General features: G+C 41.8%; 1 protein-coding gene across 8 annotated transcripts in view; it reads left to right on the top strand.

Moving 5' to 3' along the window:
* The window catches only part of INVS (inversin), a 234,669-nt gene that overhangs the window by 19,226 nt on the left and 197,254 nt on the right, over nucleotides 1-18,189 (top strand). For 5 of the 8 annotated variants that reach the window (XM_045005801.1, XM_045005802.1, XM_045005795.1 and 2 more), the window contains 2 exons: nucleotides 10,292-10,458; nucleotides 10,753-10,806. The exons of 1 other annotated variant lie outside the window; for it this stretch is intronic. In XM_045005801.1, coding sequence (XP_044861736.1) covers nucleotides 10,292-10,458; nucleotides 10,753-10,806 — 221 coding nt within the window. The remainder of the gene's footprint in view (nucleotides 1-10,291; nucleotides 10,459-10,752; nucleotides 10,807-18,189) is intronic. 2 more of the 8 variants (XM_045005806.1, XM_045005803.1) reach the window with 1 other exon arrangement.

Genomic DNA, 18,189 nt, shown 5'->3' with positions numbered 1-18,189 from the left:
TAATTTCATTTTGCAAAAAAATCCTGTAGAATATTTATTCAGTTTTAAAAATAGGAGATTTTTAATACCTAACTACACTTCTAAAATTAAAGGATCAAAGTACTTTCTGTGGTGCATTATTTTTGCTTTTGTATTGCCTGCTTAGTCTAATTTACAAAATTCAGTAAATTGCAACAGTTTTCTCAGTCATTAGTGTAAATTAGCAATGCTCTATTGTAATTAATTATTTTTGTGGATCTGTACTTCATGCTGTTGGCTGACATACCACACAAAAAACAATTATTGTGGTCATTCCAGTCCAGCCAAAATCAGAATTGTTTTGTGCATCAGCCCTCTTATTTCAGAGATGGATGAGACAAGGCCAAGGGTGAGTTTTTTTTGTGAGCATTGAGTGTAGTCATCGGCATCATACTGTAACTAGGCTGATGCATCAAGATTATAGTTAGGTGTCTAGGGAAGGTTACAGACAGACTCAACATTACAAAAAAAATCTAAGTTGTTTATATTAAACTTAGCTTCTGAGTTGAAGAGACCTTCCCTTGCTAATTTCAGCTTCCTGAACTGATGAATGGCTAGCTTGACTAATGCCAGAAGTAGTTTGATCAGGAGTGGAGCTGGAAAGAGTGTTTTGGATGAATAGTTTTGGTCAAACTATTTGCGACGTTGACACAAATTTGCCACATTGTTTGACAATTTTTTCCTTTAACTTAGGTGCCATTTACAAAATGAGGTGGTACCTCCCCCAATATGAAAGTATGCCCCTCTTGCCTGACCAAAATATTCTGTCTGTCTCTGCCACCAAGTCTTTGTGGTTTTAAACGTGGTCACCAGCACCTTGGTTTCTATGACTGCCTTTAGGGATTTTCCACTCTCCAAGCCCCTATGTCTACACCATAGACCTTACAGTTGCACAGCTGTACTGTTGCAGCTGCGCTGCTGTAAGTCTCCTGTGTAGCCACTCTATGCTGATGGGAGAGAGCTCTTCTGTCGGCATAATTAATCCATCCCCAATGAGCGGTGGTAGCTATATTGGCAGGAGAGTGTCTCCCACCAACATAGTGCTGTCCAAACTGGTGCTTCCGTTGTTGAAACTTGTGTCGGTCAAGGGGTGGGGTTTTTTTTTCACATCCCCGGCCAACAAAAGTTTTAGCAACAAAAGTGCTAATGTAGACATAGCCTCAGACAAAATGTTTTCCTGAGGGTTCAGCCCTCCAGTTGTCCTTAGGTATTAGGGCATTCACCTGGGATGTGGGAGACCCCGTTCAGTTCCTTCCTGTCTCTCATATGGAGCAGAGATTAGATCACTGGGCTATGGGATATTCTGGTGTGGGTGTAGCTCAATCTCTCCTATTGAGGCTGTTCAACTATATATAAATAGTCAATGGAGCAGGGATTTGAATCTTCCATCTCCCAGACAGGAGAGATGGAGATAGACCCACACCAGAGACCCGTTCCCCAGAGAGAGTGCACAAGACAAGGGGAAAAAATCACCTTATCATAGAATCATAGAATCTCAGGGTTGGAAGTGACCTCAGGAGGTCATCTAGTCCAACCCCCTGCTCAAAGCAGGACCAAACCCAACCAAATCATCCCAGCCAGGGCTTTGTCAAGCCTGACCTTAAAAACCTCTAAGGAAGGAGATTCCACTACCTCCCTAGGTAACCCATTCCAGTTCTTCACCACCCTACTAGTGAAAAAGTTTTTCCTAATATCCAACCTAAACCTCCCCCTCTGCAACTTGAGACCATTACTCCTTGTTCTGTCATCTTCTACCACTGAAAACAGTCTAGATCCATCCTCTTTGGAACCCCCTTTCAGGTAGTTGAAAGCAGCTATCAAATCCCCCCTCATTCTTCTCTTCTGCAGACTAAACAATCCCAGTTCCCTCAGCCTCTCCTCATAAGTCATGTGCTCCAGCCCCCTAATCATTTTTGTTGCCCTCCGCTGGACTCTCTCCAATTTATCCACATCCTTCTTGTAGTGTGGGGCCCAAAACTGGACACAGTATTCCAAATGAGGCCTCACCAGTGCTGAGTAGAGGAGAATGATCACATCCCTTGATCTGCTGGAAATGCCCCTACTTATACATATACCTTATGTCCCTGTACAGTATGGGTACCTCCTCTGGGTACCCAAAAGAACTTCCAGTACCACTGCAGGTGCTGCTTGGGGTTGCTTGCTCTCAGTATTGGAAGTGGAGCCTTCTAAACTCAAGGACACTTCAACAAGCAACAACTCCAAAGACTACACCCTCGGTACAGTCCTCATCAAGTCATGGCAAGAAGTGCACATATTGTCCATCAGTACAGTCCCCAGTACTACTTGACATGGTTACTCCCAAGGAATAGTACCCAAACTCACTGGTATGGCCCAGATTCCTCTTCTATGAAGATTTTTGTATCCTGGAAGAACCCAAAATCCCCTCTGCCAAGGGATACTGAAAAGGTTTTCTTGCCAGTACTGACAGTTCCTGTGGATCCGGCCTGTCTTCCAGTGCTACTACACTATATCTCATGAAGACTCTGCCGCCAATACCAATGCAGTTACAACTCCTTCCTTGGCCTTTGATACTGACACCTGTAACGCCTCCCGATAGACGCAGGAGAGGACGTGTCCTTGGACTCTGTCAAGGATTCCGCCACCTTCCTGTTCCAGCCTCTCTCCCTAGGGTACATCACAAGGATATGATCCTCAATAGATAACTGACTCATCAGCTCTGAGTTCTACATCCTACCCCTTTCCCTTATGCATCAACACAGAGGGCTTTTTGGAATCATTGGGTACCCTATTACTAACAGTTCTAAAGAGTACTGTCAGGTAGGTGGACCTGTCAAAATGAGCAGCCACTGAACCTTGGGACCCTCTTCCTCAGGGTGAGCCTCCACAAGAGTGAGGCATAGAGGAGACGCCACCATCCAATAAATTTTCCTCCTCAGCAGATGAAGCAGTTATCCCTTCTCCCCCTCCCCCCCAACTCAAATACAAAACCTTTCAAAACCTCATAAAAAGGATTGCAGAAGCCTTGTACATCCCTTGGGAGGAAATACAAGAACTTCAGCACTCCTTTCTGGACATCTTCTAGTCCTCTTCTCAGGGCAAGATTGTTACTCATCAGTGACTTCTTATTGCAAGCCTGCACAGTGTTCCAAACACCAGTGACCATTCTACCTACTTGTAAATGGGGTGATATAAATTAGTATGTACTGGCCAAGGGTTCAGAGTACCTTTTCTCCCACCCTACCTCTAACTCTTTGATCATCAATGCTGTCAATAAAAGAAACAGTATCAGTCTAGATCAACCCCTTCCAACCAGGAGTTTAAGCACTGGGACCTTCCCAGCCATAAAAGCTATTCTTTAGTGCTGTGCAATTCAAAGTTGTCAGCTATCAGGACTTGACAGCAAAATATAACTACACAAATTGCTCCAAATTTTCTCATTTTATTGATCATTTGCTTCAAAACCAGAGGAAACAGTTTCAAGCTCTGATCACAGAAGGCCAGGTGATCGCTTAGATTTCCCTTCAGGCATCACTCGATGCAGTGGACATGGCTTTGAACACTCTGGCAACTGCTTCAGTCATGCGTCAAGTACCATGGTTGAAATCCTCCGTCCTCCCCATGGAAGTACAGAATACTCTGGAGGACCTTCCATTTGAAGGGCCCAAGCTTTTCATTGATGCCTTAGATGGATCCCTCCGCTCATTCAAAGATTCCAGGGCAACTTTGTGATCCCTTGGCGTCTGTCTATGCACCCGTGACAAAAACTAAATACTGTAAGCCGCAGATAGCTCAATTGCCTCTCCCAGTCCACTGACAAACATCCAGAAAGAGGTCCAGATTTCCTAATCAGGGGCCATCCTATACAGTGAGATCTCAGCAGGCAACTTCCTCTGAGCAACTGTTTTGACTCATTGGTTGAGCGTTGTGAGTCATCCCCTTTTCTGGATCCTTTGCTGTACTATCCCACTCCTTCATGAGGACCACCTCTCTCATTTCATACTTCCTGGGAGCTCATCACCTCAGAAAGATGAATCCAAGAGAGAGTTTCATTGGGCTGTCCAGTTCAGCTCCATCCCTCTTTTCAATACCGTCCCCATCCTCTTTTCAGGGAATCTTCTCACGAGGGTCTTTTATGAGAGATGATACAATCTCTTCTGCTTCTGGGATGATCAAACCCATTCCAATGGATTTCCACCGGGAAAGGGTTCTACTCCAGGTACTTCTGGGTTCCCAAGAAAAAAAGGAAGGTAGAGACTGATTTTTGACCTCAAGGCTTTTAAACACTTTTTTGTCCTCACTGAGCAGTTTAGGGTGGTAACCATGGTACTGATAATTCCATATTTGGATCCAGGCAAGTGGTTTATTGCCCTCTGCCTCCAGGATGCATACTTTCATGTAACTTCCCCTGGGTGCTTCCTATGATTCTTCATTGGCAAGGACCATTATCAGTACCACGTCCTGCCCTTTGGCCTTTCAACTGTCCCAAGTGTCTTCACAAAGGTCCTATCAGCCATTGCAGCCAATCTTTGTCAGATGGGAATAATTTTCTTCACCCATCTTGATGACTGGCTTCTCAAGGATTGCTTCTTTCTTGAGATGCATTTGGCAGCCAATAAGGAACTTATTCCTCTTCCACTCTCTGGGCCTCTGACTCAATGTGAGAAAAGTCTGCTCTCACTCCTCTACAACTAATAGACTTCATCTGAGCCATACTGGACTCCGTCTGCTAGAGCGTACCTGTCCATGGACGGGTTTGCTATAGTGTCTAGCCTTATTTCCACACTACAACAGAGTCCTCAAACAGCAGCAAGAGCTGACCTTTTGCTCCTGGACCACGTGGGAGCCTATACATAAGTAACACTACATGCAAGGCTGGCTCAGTTTTTTCTACACCCCTAGCGAGCACAAACTGCTCAAACTGGTGGCAATACCTTGGAGGGTTCTCTGCTCCCTAAACTGGTGGAAAGATCATTGAAATTACTGTGTGGGAGTTCCCTTTTCACATCCTTCTCCCACAAAGATTACCACCACAGATGCCTACCTTCTGGGTTGGGACACCCATTGCCAGGACTTCATTTCCAGCTCTTTGCACACATTTTCCCAGCACTACACTATCATGTATGGACTAGGGCTGATATGGCCTTTGGTGAAGCTATTCTGTGCTCTACTGAATCTATCTTCTCAGCATCCTCCTCTGTAATTGGGGTACTGTTTGGGAATCTTATAGGGAGCACCCATTGGACAATAACTCAAAGGAGGAGGAGTGGTTACTTAACTTGTATAGTTGCTAGAGTAGCTCTTTTGCCTCTGTGGCTGCTCCATTTCCCTTGTCCTTTGGAGTCCTTGTCTCTGGTCTTCATGGTTGAGAAGGAACTGGAGCTGCAGTGGGTCCATCACTCTCTCTGCACCCTTGTACTGGAGTATGAGGCTGTGTAAGGCGCAGTTGTGGCTGCTACTCACAAGGATTTCTAATCAAGACTGCATGGGTATGCACACTGCCTGATGGGAAGCACCGGTAGAGAGACACCATCTTGAAGAATTCCAATTATTGTACAAGGTAAGTAACCTCTCTTTCTGGTTCAGGTTGAACCGAATCTCTTCTCTCCCCCCCGCCCCCACACACACTTTTTTTTTTTTTTTAAACTGCCAGTGAACCGAAAAATCAATTAATTCCTCAGCTCTAATCAGGAGGCTCTCAGACTTACTGGAAACTCTGGTGTCCAAGAATAGAGATGACAGAGAACTACAGGAGGTAATTCCATAGCAGATGGCATTACATTTTCTGGTCTCTTGTCTATCACAAACAAGGTAAATACTGGGAGTTAACTCAGTACTATAGTTACTTACTATTACTTGGAGTCTGTTAATAACTCTAGTTCATATAAAATCGTATGTTCTCAGCAGGTAATAAAGCAGAGCACAAGGGTGAGGCAGTGGACTAAATGGAGCACTTTTAGTATGGTACTGAATCATGCCTGTTCAAAGTCGGACATTGTGCTTGGCTGCCCTGAAGGGAAAGAAGAGGGGGATTCAAAAATAAGTTTAATTTTTATATATGTGTAACGGGGCATACTCACGTCTCATGAGCGCCCCGTTCAGGCTGAGTGCAGGCCCCTGCACACACTCTGTCTGTGGTGGGTCTCTAGCCACTCAGCCCTCTGGCCAAGTCTCTCACACTCTGTCTCTGAGAGCAAAGCAAAACCCCTTCCAGGGCAGGGCCGCCCAGAGGATTCCGGGGGCCCGGGGTCTTCGGCGGCGGGGGGCCCTTCCGTTCCGGGACCCGCCGCCAAAGTGCCCCGAAGACCCGCGGCGGGAACCCCCAGCCGCCGAATTACCGCCGAAGCGCAGCCCGGTCTTCGGCGGTAATTCGGTGGCGGGGGGGTGTCCCCGCCGCGGGCCTTCGGGGCACTTCGGCGGCGGGTCCCGGAACAGACGGGGCCCCCCACTGCCGAAGACCGGGCGGCGCGGCGACGGCCCCGGCCGTCGCTTCCCCCCCCCCCCCGCCTGGCCCTGGCCCCGGCCCCCGCTCCAACTTCTCCCCCCCCGATAGGATAACGGGTTTAGTCAATAGGCCTCATTAAAGACCTAGGCAAAATATTCGTTTAGATATTGTGCCATGCCAAGATAATCCCTAATCTCCACTCCGTTTAAAGTTTTAAGCAGTCCTACTTCTTCCTTCTTGGTTTTCTTCCTATTTATATGGCTAAAAAACCTTTTGCTATTGGTTTTAATCCCCTTCGCTAGGTCCATCTCCACCCAGCTCTTTGCCTTTCTCACTGCTTCCCTACACCCTCTGACCTCAATAAGGTAGGTTTCTTTGCTGATCCCTCCCATTTTCCAGTCCTTGTACGCTTTCTGTTTTTTCTTAATCACCCCTCTGAGACGCTTGCTCATCCAGCTCGGTCTAAAACTGCTACCTACGAACCGTTTTCCCTTTCTCGGGATACAGGCCTCTGACAGCTCCTGCAACTTCAACCTGAAGTAACCCCAGGCGTCTTCCGCCTTTAGATCCCTAAATATGTTAGTCCAATCCACTTCCCTAACTAGTCGCCTTAATTTAGTAAAGTTAGCCCTTTTGAAATCGTAAACCTTAGTCTCAGAGGCAATTTTGTTTATCCTTCCATTTATTTTGAAACGAATTAGCTCATGATCACTCGAGCCAAGGTTGTCCCCTACAACTATTTCCTCAACAAGGTCCTCGTTACTCACCAAAATCAGATCTAAAATGGCATCCCCCCTCGTCGGTTCAGCAACTACTTGATGAAGGAATTCATCAGCTATCACATCTAGGAAAAGCTGAGCCCTATTATTATTACTAGCATTTGTTTCCCAATCTATATCCGGGAAGTTAAAGTCTCCCATGATCATACAGTTCCTATTAGTATTTACCTCCTTAAAAACATTAAAGAGCTCTCTATCCATATCCAGGCTAGATCCCGGCGGTCTATAGCACACCCCAATCACTATCCCAGGGGACGCTCTAGTAGTTTTCTTCCCCAATGTCACCATTGCCCAAACAGACTCCGTATTATCCATTGCATTGCTAGTTATTTCGTTACATTTCACCTCATTATTGACATACAATGCTACTCCCCCACCTTTACCTTTGTTTCGGTCTTTGCTAAACAGCACATACCCTTCCATACCTGTACTCCAGTCATGGCTACCGTTCCACCATGTTTCGGTTATTCCTACGATATCTGGTTTCAATTCTCGGACCAGGAGCTCCAGTTCCTCCATTTTGTTACCTAAGCTTCTCGCATTGGTGAACAAACATCCTAATTTTTGCTGTTTGGCTCCTCTCACCCTTTTCAGCCAACTTGGTAGGGACACAGTACTACCAGTATGACCTGTCGGTCTAGTATCCGTCCCCCCGCTCTTCCTTATACCTAACCCTCCCCCTCTGGCTATATCTGTTGTTATCCTGTTGTTCTCACTCTCAATGTATAAATTTGGCGTGGAGAGTACCTGGACCTCTCCCAACCGTCTCCCCCCAAGAGCGGGACTGACTGGGAGAAGTTATCCCTAAGGCAGCCATGTGGATATTTCTAACTTGAAGACATGATCGGGGAAAAATCCCCGTTCTGAAGTTAAGAAGAGACCTAGGGAGGTTGGTCTGTGACTTGTACAAGAATCTCTGGGGGTGGAAAGTGTATGGTTGGGTTTACACTACAATATGTCTGCTACAATATATGTACACTACAATATGTCTGCTGTTTCCCAAAGAAAGTTTCAAAATGCCATTGAGACTCTATGTACCTCTATCCAGAAGCATTTTAGGACCTTCTCGTTGGACCTTGCCAGTGTACCCAGTAGTTAAGTCAGTCTAACAGCATTGACAGGACAAATTGTAAAATATGAAGACTGGAAGCATTGTGGCAGTTTTTGCAATTTTGTCTACACTAGGTGTGGCCAAACTTACTGACCCTCAGAGCCGTATATGAAAATCTTCAGAAGGTTGAGAGCTCAGGGTTTCAGCCCCGCTCCTGCTGAAGCTTTGAGCCCCCGCAGATCCCTGCTAGGCAGAAGTCAGATGCGATGCATGGGGGACCATGTGGGGTCACATGTACCTCCTCCTCCCTCCCCCACCGATTTTTGTTAGGATTTGCTGGCCCTGCTCTTGGTCACATGGTGCCACAGAGCCCCCTCCCTGCACAGCAGCTGCTGGAGTCCGCAAGCTGGGAACTGCACCCAGCTGTGGGGAGATGCAGGGGAGCTGCGGCTTTTGCTGCTTCTTCCTGTGGAGCTAAAGCAGCAGCCCCTCTGTGCAGCTCCCAGCTGTTTGCTGCTGCTGCCTCTCTGTGTGGAGCTAACACCTGGGAGCTGCAGGGAGGGGCTGCTGAGGGTAAGAGGGAGCATGCCCAGGAGGTGTGTGGGGGGGGGCAAAACTCAAACCTTTAAATTGTGCACCCCCCACTCTCAGCAGGCACCAGTCGTCTCTGGCAGAAGCCTCTAGCCCCATCACCCAGCTGCAGCGCAGAAGCCCCTAGCTCCCCACTCCAGTCTGTTAGGCAGAGAATTGAGGAGGGCGGGGGATGTAGCAGGCTCTGTGAGCTGCACTTTAACTGTAAAAGAGCCACATGTGGCTCCTGAGCCGAGGTTTGGCTACCCCTGGTCTAGAGACTCATGAGGTTTAATTCTTAAAGCCCCAGCTTCTGGAGTCGTGATTATATTAGCATCTTAGCTTTCATTTACAAAAAATAATTTTCTAGCCCTCATGATTGCAGAGAAAATGTGAATCTTAAAGTCTCAGTAACCAGAGGACAAATAACAATAAGCAAACATTTATTATTTTATAGAAATATATCATGGTTTTAAAACTAATTCTGTTATATGGGGGGGGGGCAATTCATGTTTTTTGAATGTTTGGGATTGGTAGTCCCAGGATGCTGCAAACTGAAACAGGAATGACTGAATATGTATTATGAGCTAGTTGTGTTCTGCACAAACGAATAAGGGGGAGGAAGGAATCCCCTGCATGGCCATATTAACTTTCAGTGGGTTGTGGCTCTGGGCACAGGGGGAGTTATGAAACTGCGTGATATAATCGGTATAGTATTCTTTAGGTGTTGATTTTTATATTAAATATGATTTATTTATCCTGCTCCCAAATGTTCTATTTCTAACGTGTTGCAGATTTTTATACTGATGATACAAAACGACATTGTAGAAGTTGTCAGGTGGGAGCTCAATTTAGACAGCTTAGTAAAGGATACTTGGGGCATTCGATACCCAGGAAGGTGGGGGTTAGTTTCTGTTTTTGACACCCAGGAAGCAGTTAAGGCTTTTGGCACTGTGGGGATGCATCTTCATTCTCTCCCTACTGTGGGTGGGAAAGGAAGTGATCTGAATTTTTTTAGAAGGGCTTGAACTTCAGGTTTCCCATCCCAACAACTCTTGGCAGCAACCAGCTGATTCACTCACCCTGTACCAATATTTGTATCCAAAGAGAGATGGATAAGCATACTAGCTGATTGTTTATGCTAAAATGATGAGCAGTGAAATAGATGATAATATTGACGTTAAAATCAAGTTTCACAAAGTTTCTCCTTCTGTTCCTTATTATGGGATGGGGTAAAAAAAGTAGGGACTGATCTGTTTTTACAGTAGCCTTCATAATTGTAAGTACCTCTTTTAACTATTAAAACACTTACTGTTGGGGCACCAACTTATGACTACAGATTGTTTTGTCTGTACAGATTCCATGCTTTCTCAAATGCATAGTAACATTTTACCTTTAATTAAGCTTTAGTGATGCAAACTTTAGTAATCATCTTTTGTATAATTGTAGGAAACCCTGAGTTGAAAGATAAAGACGACCAGTTTGGGAGGACTCCACTCATGTACTGTGTGTTGGCTGACAGGCTAGATTGTGCTGAGGCCTTGCTGAAGGCAGGAGTAGGTATTAATAAAGCTGATCATAGCCGGAGAACTGCTCTCCATCTTGCTGCACAAAAGGTAATTAAATAAAAATGCTCTAATACCTAATGCTCAGCTAATGTTGCCCCTGGCATTAAGTTTAAGAAACTCTTAAATAACTAAGTAAATGATACCTAGTATTTTCAAAGGACTCTACTGTTCTCTAGGCCATCATGCTATAAATGTTAGTATTTTGGAAAATGTTTCTAGGAATTTGGCTTGTGCAACAGTTAATCTCTTTATTCTCTCTATTTTTTGTGATTTTAAACATATAGTTGAATTCATTTGCCACTAGTCTAGTGGCCCTTTGCTCTAATAATTCTTCCCTTCTAGGGAAAGCAATTCGTTGAACTGGCTACTCTGAAATGGACAAGAAGTTCTTACTGTGTAAGCCTGCTCGTACATTCAGTGATACATGTTGGAGTATTGTCATTGACTTGAATGGCTACAGGACTGTGCATTAACTATCTATCAGTGCCAGCAGCAACTCTGAGAATTTCTTAAAAGATGAAGTACGTGAAGGGAAATTTAGGTACTGTATTAGGAAAATCATTACATATCTGTTGTCCCTTCTTCAGTTATATCAGTTTGTTTCCTATTTATTAGGGCTGTCGATTAATCACTGTTAACTCATGTGATTAACTAAAAAAAAGTAATCGTGATTAAAAAAATTAATCACGATTAATCGCACTTTTAATTGCACTGTTAAACAATAGAATACCAATTGAAATTTATTAAATATTTTTGGATGGTTTTTCTACATTTCAAATATATTGATTTCAATTACAACACAAAATACAAAGTGTACAGTGCTCACTTTATATTATTTTATTACAAATATGTCCACTGTAAAAATAAAGAAATAGTATTTTTCAATTCACCTCATACAAGTACTGAAGTGCAATCTCTTTATTGTGAAAATGCAACTTACAAATGTAGATTTTTTTTATGTAACTGCACTCAAAAAAACCAAAACAATGTAAAACTTTAGAGCCTACAAGTCCACTCAGTCCTGCTTCTTGTTCAGCCAGTCGCTAAAACAAACAAGTTTTTTTACATTGATGGGAGATAATGCTGCTCTTGTCTTATTTACAGTGTCATCTGAAAGTGAGAACAGGCATTTGCATAGTACTTTTGTAGCTGGTATTGCAAGGTATTTATATGCCAGATATGCTAAACATTTGTATGCCCCTTCATGCTTCAGCCACCATTCCAGCAGACTTGTCGGCTCTAAAGTTTTACATTCTTTTATTTTTGAATGCAGTTATATTTTTGTACATAATTCTATATTTATTTGTAATGTCAACTTTCATGATAAAGAGATTGAACTACATTATTTGTATTAGTTAAATTGAAAAATACTATTTTGTTTTTTACTGTGCAAATACTTGTAATAAAAATATTAATATAAAGTGAGCACTGTACATATTGTATTTTGGGTTGTAATTAAAATCAATATATTTGAAAATGTAGAAAGCATCCAAAATATTTAAATAAATGGTATTCTATTATTCTTTAACTGTGCGATTAATTGTGAATGATTTTTTTAATCACTTGACTGCCCTACTATTTATTTATGATATATCCATCACAGGTGGCAACAATAAATATAATTGAGTCATGAGGGGAACGATATGTATGAAGAGTATTTAGGATTGGGAGGAGTATCCAAAGTAATGCGGAACCAAGCAGGTGGGTGAGAGGAAGGTGAGATCAGCTGGTCAGCCAGCACATAGGTAGCAAGTGCTTCTGCACCAGCTAGGCTTGGAGAGGAATTGTAGGTTATTCTGCAGGGAAGTGACTGCATGGCAAAGGGTATGAAGAGGCATAGATGGTGGAGAGGAGCTACAGAGCCAGTCAGGAAAGGACAGCACTGTTTTAAAGGAGTTGCAATGAGGACAGATCATGGCAATTGTATATTGGAATTAATGATTTTTTTCTTTTAACTTTTTAATTCATAGTTATGGTTGAGAATTTAATTGTTCAAAAGTTAAGGTCTGTTCAGCCATGTTCACTCAATTGTGTGTTAAACCATGTAATTTATACTACTTTGTTTTCACCTGTTCATAATTTTCCAAAATATTTAATTTTGTGTGTGTGTATAATATGTTTGTTTGTTTTAGACAGAGCTATAATGAAATAGGGTGAAGTTTGAATTGTGAAATATTTCAAGGTCATAATCCTTACTGAGGACTAGTGTCTGTGCTTGATTTGAAAAGAGAAATGTTTTGATTTAACAGTTATGCATGTGCAACCGGTTAAGGCCAAATTCCTGCTTCAGGATCTGCTAGAGTGGACCCCAGTACCTAGTCAGATGGCCGTTGAAGTCAGTGGGACTCTCAATGGACATAGGGGTCTGTTAGTGGATCCCAAAGCAGTATTAGGAAATATGTCAAGTCAAATTGCTTACAAGTTTCACTGGGAAATGCTGAAAATCATGTAAACTGTGTAAGATGGTCTTCTGCAATTCTCTTCTATTTGTTTGTTTCTTTTATAAGTAGTGTTAATTGCACCCAAAAGTTCCTTCAGCTACACACAACATACAGTAAAAATTGTTGCTTGATAAATGTTGTTCTGAACGGTAACCCTATGTGTCTAAATGCCCTAAGTAACCATGTAAAGACATCCTGAAATATTTTACTATGTTGGATTACCTTTAGTAAGTGATCACCTCTCCAAGGTGACTAGACTTCTACTCACAATTAGTTTTAGATATAGTTGACCCATTGCTCCCAAAGCATACATTCTGAACACATACAATTATGTATGAGACTCTGTTCTTCGCATAGATATGTATATTGTTGTAAGATGTTACACTGAATCACCAATGAAGTCCGTTCTTTTTTATGGTGTGTATGTAACTGGCAGACAAATGAATGTTTTGGCTACAAGCAAACTTTTCGTATGTTAAAAACTTAATTTTATTAAGTATTTCCGATCATTTTTATTTTAAGAATTTTATAAACAAGAACGTTTTTCATTTCAATTGAGATTTAATCTTATATAGAATTCTCTTCTGCTTCACACAAAGTTCTCAGCCACCTTTATTAATACTACTTATTAGTTTTTTGAGGAGTTTGTTACAAATTTCATTATATGAGGTGAAGATTGCACGTATGTAATATTTTCCATTCCTCCTTCCTTTGTTGAATGTAAACCTTAAACTGTTTCTCTGTCACTCAGGCATGTAACAAAATATGCAAAGTTAACATTCAGAGCAACTTTAGTTCCTGAAAGTTTTGACTCTTGCATTAAAACTAGATTTTTTTTTCTTTTTTTGCATTAAATAGGAAATTCATTTAACAGCAAACTGTAATTCAAAATACAACATATATGGCAGAGTTAACATACGTAAAGGGACCTTTCACTTCTGCTTTTCCTCAGTTTTGCCCATGGAGGTGGAAACCAAACTGGCCTTTTTGCCTCACTGCTCTTTCTTGCACATGCTTCCTGATTGATATTTGAGCAGTTCACTCTAAATCTTAATGAAAATAAGGTCCTGTGCATGCTCAGTGTGGCATTTATAACTTTGTTTAAAAACAAAATCTTTCAAATTAACAGGACCTCATGTGTGATTTATTATTTTTGAACCCCATGGGGGTTCAAAACTATTGAGATGGGTTAAATCATGAGATTTTAAAAATATATTTTGAGTTCTTTGTATTTGCCTTCTGGCTTTTGATCTTTTAGGGTTCATAGTTTCTAACCTTCATGTTGGAGCAAAAAAGCAAGAGAACTTTTTTTTTCTTCAAAACAAAAGGTGAGTTTCTCTCATTATCCTCTGACCAGAAGAGCTGGGGCTTTAAGAAAGTCACCAAAAAATGTGAGATTCACAGTAAAATTGTGTGAATTAGCAAGATGCAACGTAAGCTGTCATGGGATAAGAGGAAAGGTCCTCTCATGGACTGGTAATTGGTTAAAAGATTGGAAAGAAAAGGTCAGTTTTCAGAATGGATAGCAGTAAGTAGTGTTGTCCCCTAAGGGTCTGTACTGGGACCAGTCCTATTCAACATTCTCATAAATGATCTGGAAAAAGGGGTAAACAGTGAGGTGGCAAAATTTGCAGATGATACAAAGCTACTCAAGATAGTTGAATCCCAAGCAGACTGCAAAGAGCTACAAAAGGATCTCACAAAACTGGGTGACTGGGCAACAAAATGGCAGATGAAATTTAATGTTGATAAATGCAAAGTGTAATGCACATTGGAAAACATATATAATAATTTAATAAATGGAGATATACCTATCTCCTAGAACTGGAAGGGACCTTGAAAGGTCATCGAGTCCAGCCCCCTGCCTTCACTAGTAGGACCAAGTACTGATTTTGCCCCAGATCCCTAAGTGGCCCCCTCAAGGATTGAACTCACAACCCTGGGTTTAGCAGGCCAATGCTCAAACCACTGAGCTATCCCTCCAAATTAGCTGTTACCACTCAAGAAAGAGATCTTGGAGTCATTGTGGATAGTTCTCTGAAAACATCCACTCAATGTGCAGCGGCAGTCAAAAAAACAAACAGAATCATTAAGAAAGGGATAGATAATAAGACAGAAAATATCATATTGCCTCTCTCTAAAACCATGGTGTGACCACATCTTAAATACTGTGTTTAGATGTGGTTGCCCCATCTCAAAAAAGATATTTTGGACTTGGAAAAGACAGGAAAGGACAACAAAAATGATTGGGGTATTGAATAGCTTCCGTATGAGGAGAGATTAAGACTGGGACTTTTCAGCTTGGAAAAAAGACGACTATGGGGGGATATGATAGAGGTCTATAAAATCATGACTGGTGTGGAGAAAGTACATAAGGAAGTGGTATTTACTCTCTCTGATAACACAAGAACTAGGGGTCCCCAAATGAAATTAATAGGCAGCAGGTTTAAAACAAACAAAAGGAAGTATTGTTTCATACAGCGCACACAGTTTGTGGAACTCTTAGCCTTCACAACATCCTCTGGCAAAGATAACAGGGTTGAAAAAAGAACTAGATAAGTTCATGGAGGATAGGTCCATCAATGCCTATTAGCCAGGATGGGCAGGGATGGTATCTCTAGCCTCTGTTTGCCACAAGCTGGGAATGGGCGTTAGGGGATGGCTCACTTGATGATTACTTGTTCTGTTCATTTGCTCTGGGGTACCTGGCATTGGTCACTGTCGGAAGACAGGCCATTGGGCTAGATGGACCTTTGGTCTCACCCAGCATGGCCATTCTTATGTTCTTAACATGGAATTGGGAAAGCACCCTCTTAATTCATTAAGGACTCTGTGTCACTTTTTATTTTGTGAGTTCTTGTGAGCATGCAGTAAGACCTGTCAAGAACTTTTTGAGAAATCAAACAGCACCAACCAGTCCTCGTGAGGAGGGCTTTAAATTAGGTTCGCACGGGGATGGAGACCTAAGCCCGGCGGTAAGTGGGGAAGTGTTTCCTCCCGGTATCCCACAAGGAGAGGAGGGTGCAAGAGGGGAGGCCTCCTGATTCATACTCAGAAAGTAGGGCAATCGGCTAGTTATCTTAGATACCTGTACACCACACCAGCTCACAATTGCAATCCTTAGCTTCTTCACCTAGCAACCTGAATGCTTTTCAGTTAGTGTGGGAGAAGCTAAGTTTTCCGCACTAGAAGAACAGCAATAACCCCTCTCTATAAACACTCAGGTCCTCCTGTCAGCCAAGGAACTCTCTGCAGAGAATGGCAACTGTTCTTCCTTGATGCAGTGAAAGCATTTAACTTTGCTATCCCCATCTGACTGGGGGCTACATACATCAGAGCATGCAAAAAGGGTTGCAAGATTTTCTTACAGATGGGAAAATATTGTGTTTTTTCTCCAAATATATGATTAAAAAATGAACCTGCCCAAACTTAAAAATATTTTAAATCCTTTGGGGACTGAGACTTAGCAGGTGAAATCACAGCAGGGGTAGGCAACCTATGGCGCACGAGCTGATTTTCAGTGGCACTCACACTGCCTGGGGTCCTGGCCGCCGGTCCGGGGGGCTCTGCATTTTAATTTAATTTTAAATATATCATCTTAAACATTTTAAAAACCTTATTTACTTTACATACAACAATAGTTTAGTTATATATTATAGACTTATAGAAAGAGACCTTCTAAAAATGTTAAAATGTATTACTGGCACGCAAAACCTTAAATTAGAGTGAATAAATGAAGACTTGGCACACCACTTCTGAAAGATTGCCGACCCCTGAATTACAGCATGTAAGGAAAATGGTGAGAGAGAGAGTTATGAGCAACTGAAGTTGTGGGTTGCAATCACATGCCCTTATCAAAACTTAGCTGCAGTACCTCTGCTACTACTGCTGTCATTAAGGGTCCAGTTCTGATATCCTTGCTGACTTTAAGTGTAGTATCTTTCTCCACAAGTAGTTCTGTTAATGTCAGTGGAGTAAGATGCTACTTAGTGTGCAGAAGAGTGACTAAATTGGTCTTAAATTTGTAGGTCCATCTGGACTCTCAGCTTAATTATTATCAACTGTGAGGTCAAAACATGTAAGTCTTATTTTTCAGGAAAGGGACACGTGACTGTAACTCTCCAAATGTTTCATATTCAGGCATGTGATATAGCGATTTATGTTTTAAAAGATACTGTGTGACTTCTTTATAGCCCAACTGTGTACAATTATTTGCCTGCCACAAATAAGCCTATAAAGCCTCTGAACATAGAAAATTCAGGGTGCCCCTATAAAATTTATATACTAAAACTTCCATATGTGTGTCATCTTCCAAGAATGTTATGAATTCTGGTTTATTCAATAGAGGCTTAATTGCCACATTATATGCTGGAAATACACAGGTTCAATTTAGATGTCAGTAGTAGACAGTAGAATGATTTTATAAGAGTGAGGTGAATGCAGAAGAACCTTAGAAAGAAAATAAAATCTGTCAGGGAATACGTGGAATCTGATGGGAGTAAAAGGTATAATCATATTGAGAGAGAATGAAGAGTCCTCCAAATATCTGTCATTCTTATACTGTATTTTAGATCTGCCAAAATACGTTGGCACTGTGGGTAAAACCAGGTTTCTTGTCTTTGGCCAATTAATTTGCAATTAAAATCTCTCTCCTACTACAGTATACACCGGAAAAAGAGAACAATCCTATTCTGTTTCTGCCAATAGAGCATAGCAAAACCACAAATACCTGTTTTAGAATTAAGAGCCTAATGCCACAGCATTCATTCCCTTAAACTTCCAGTTCTCTGTCTCTAGGGGTAGGGGCAGAGAGGGAGAGAAAGATAACAGCTAGTTTTACTAATTTTTGTCACTCATCTTAGAATTCTAATGGTGAGCATATTTGTCCTTGGCTTTAAGAGGAAGACTTTATACAGCCGCAGTATTTGCACTTTTACAGCAAATCTAATATTTCATTTGCTTTTAATATTGAAAATGAGATTTTTTTCCCAGTGTTTCTCAATTTTTTCCCTATAAAGTATTTAATAAAAACAAGACCATAAATGTTTGAAATGAAGTAACTCTCCAAATAATTTTTAGAGATAAAGAATCAGTGTGTTTCATATAAGCAGACTAAGAAAACCCACTTCATTTAAAATGCTCACATATGTATTTACACATCCTTTATAAGGTACTGTATTTGCAAATGTACAATACATGCCAAATTGATAATGCCATTTCTTGGTTAGGAAATCTGAAAACCTTACTACCTGCTTTGTGTTCAGTTTTCAAAGGCTTAGTGTCAAATGATCATGTTTTATGAGATACTTAATTTTGAAACAAAAATTGTTAGCATCTA

This window comes from Mauremys mutica, chromosome 2, assembly GCF_020497125.1.
Source record: "Mauremys mutica isolate MM-2020 ecotype Southern chromosome 2, ASM2049712v1, whole genome shotgun sequence".
NCBI classification, from domain to species: Eukaryota; Metazoa; Chordata; order Testudines; family Geoemydidae; genus Mauremys; species Mauremys mutica.
Note: the sequence above shows the minus strand (reverse complement) of the source record. Positions and strands in the feature narration are given on the sequence as shown.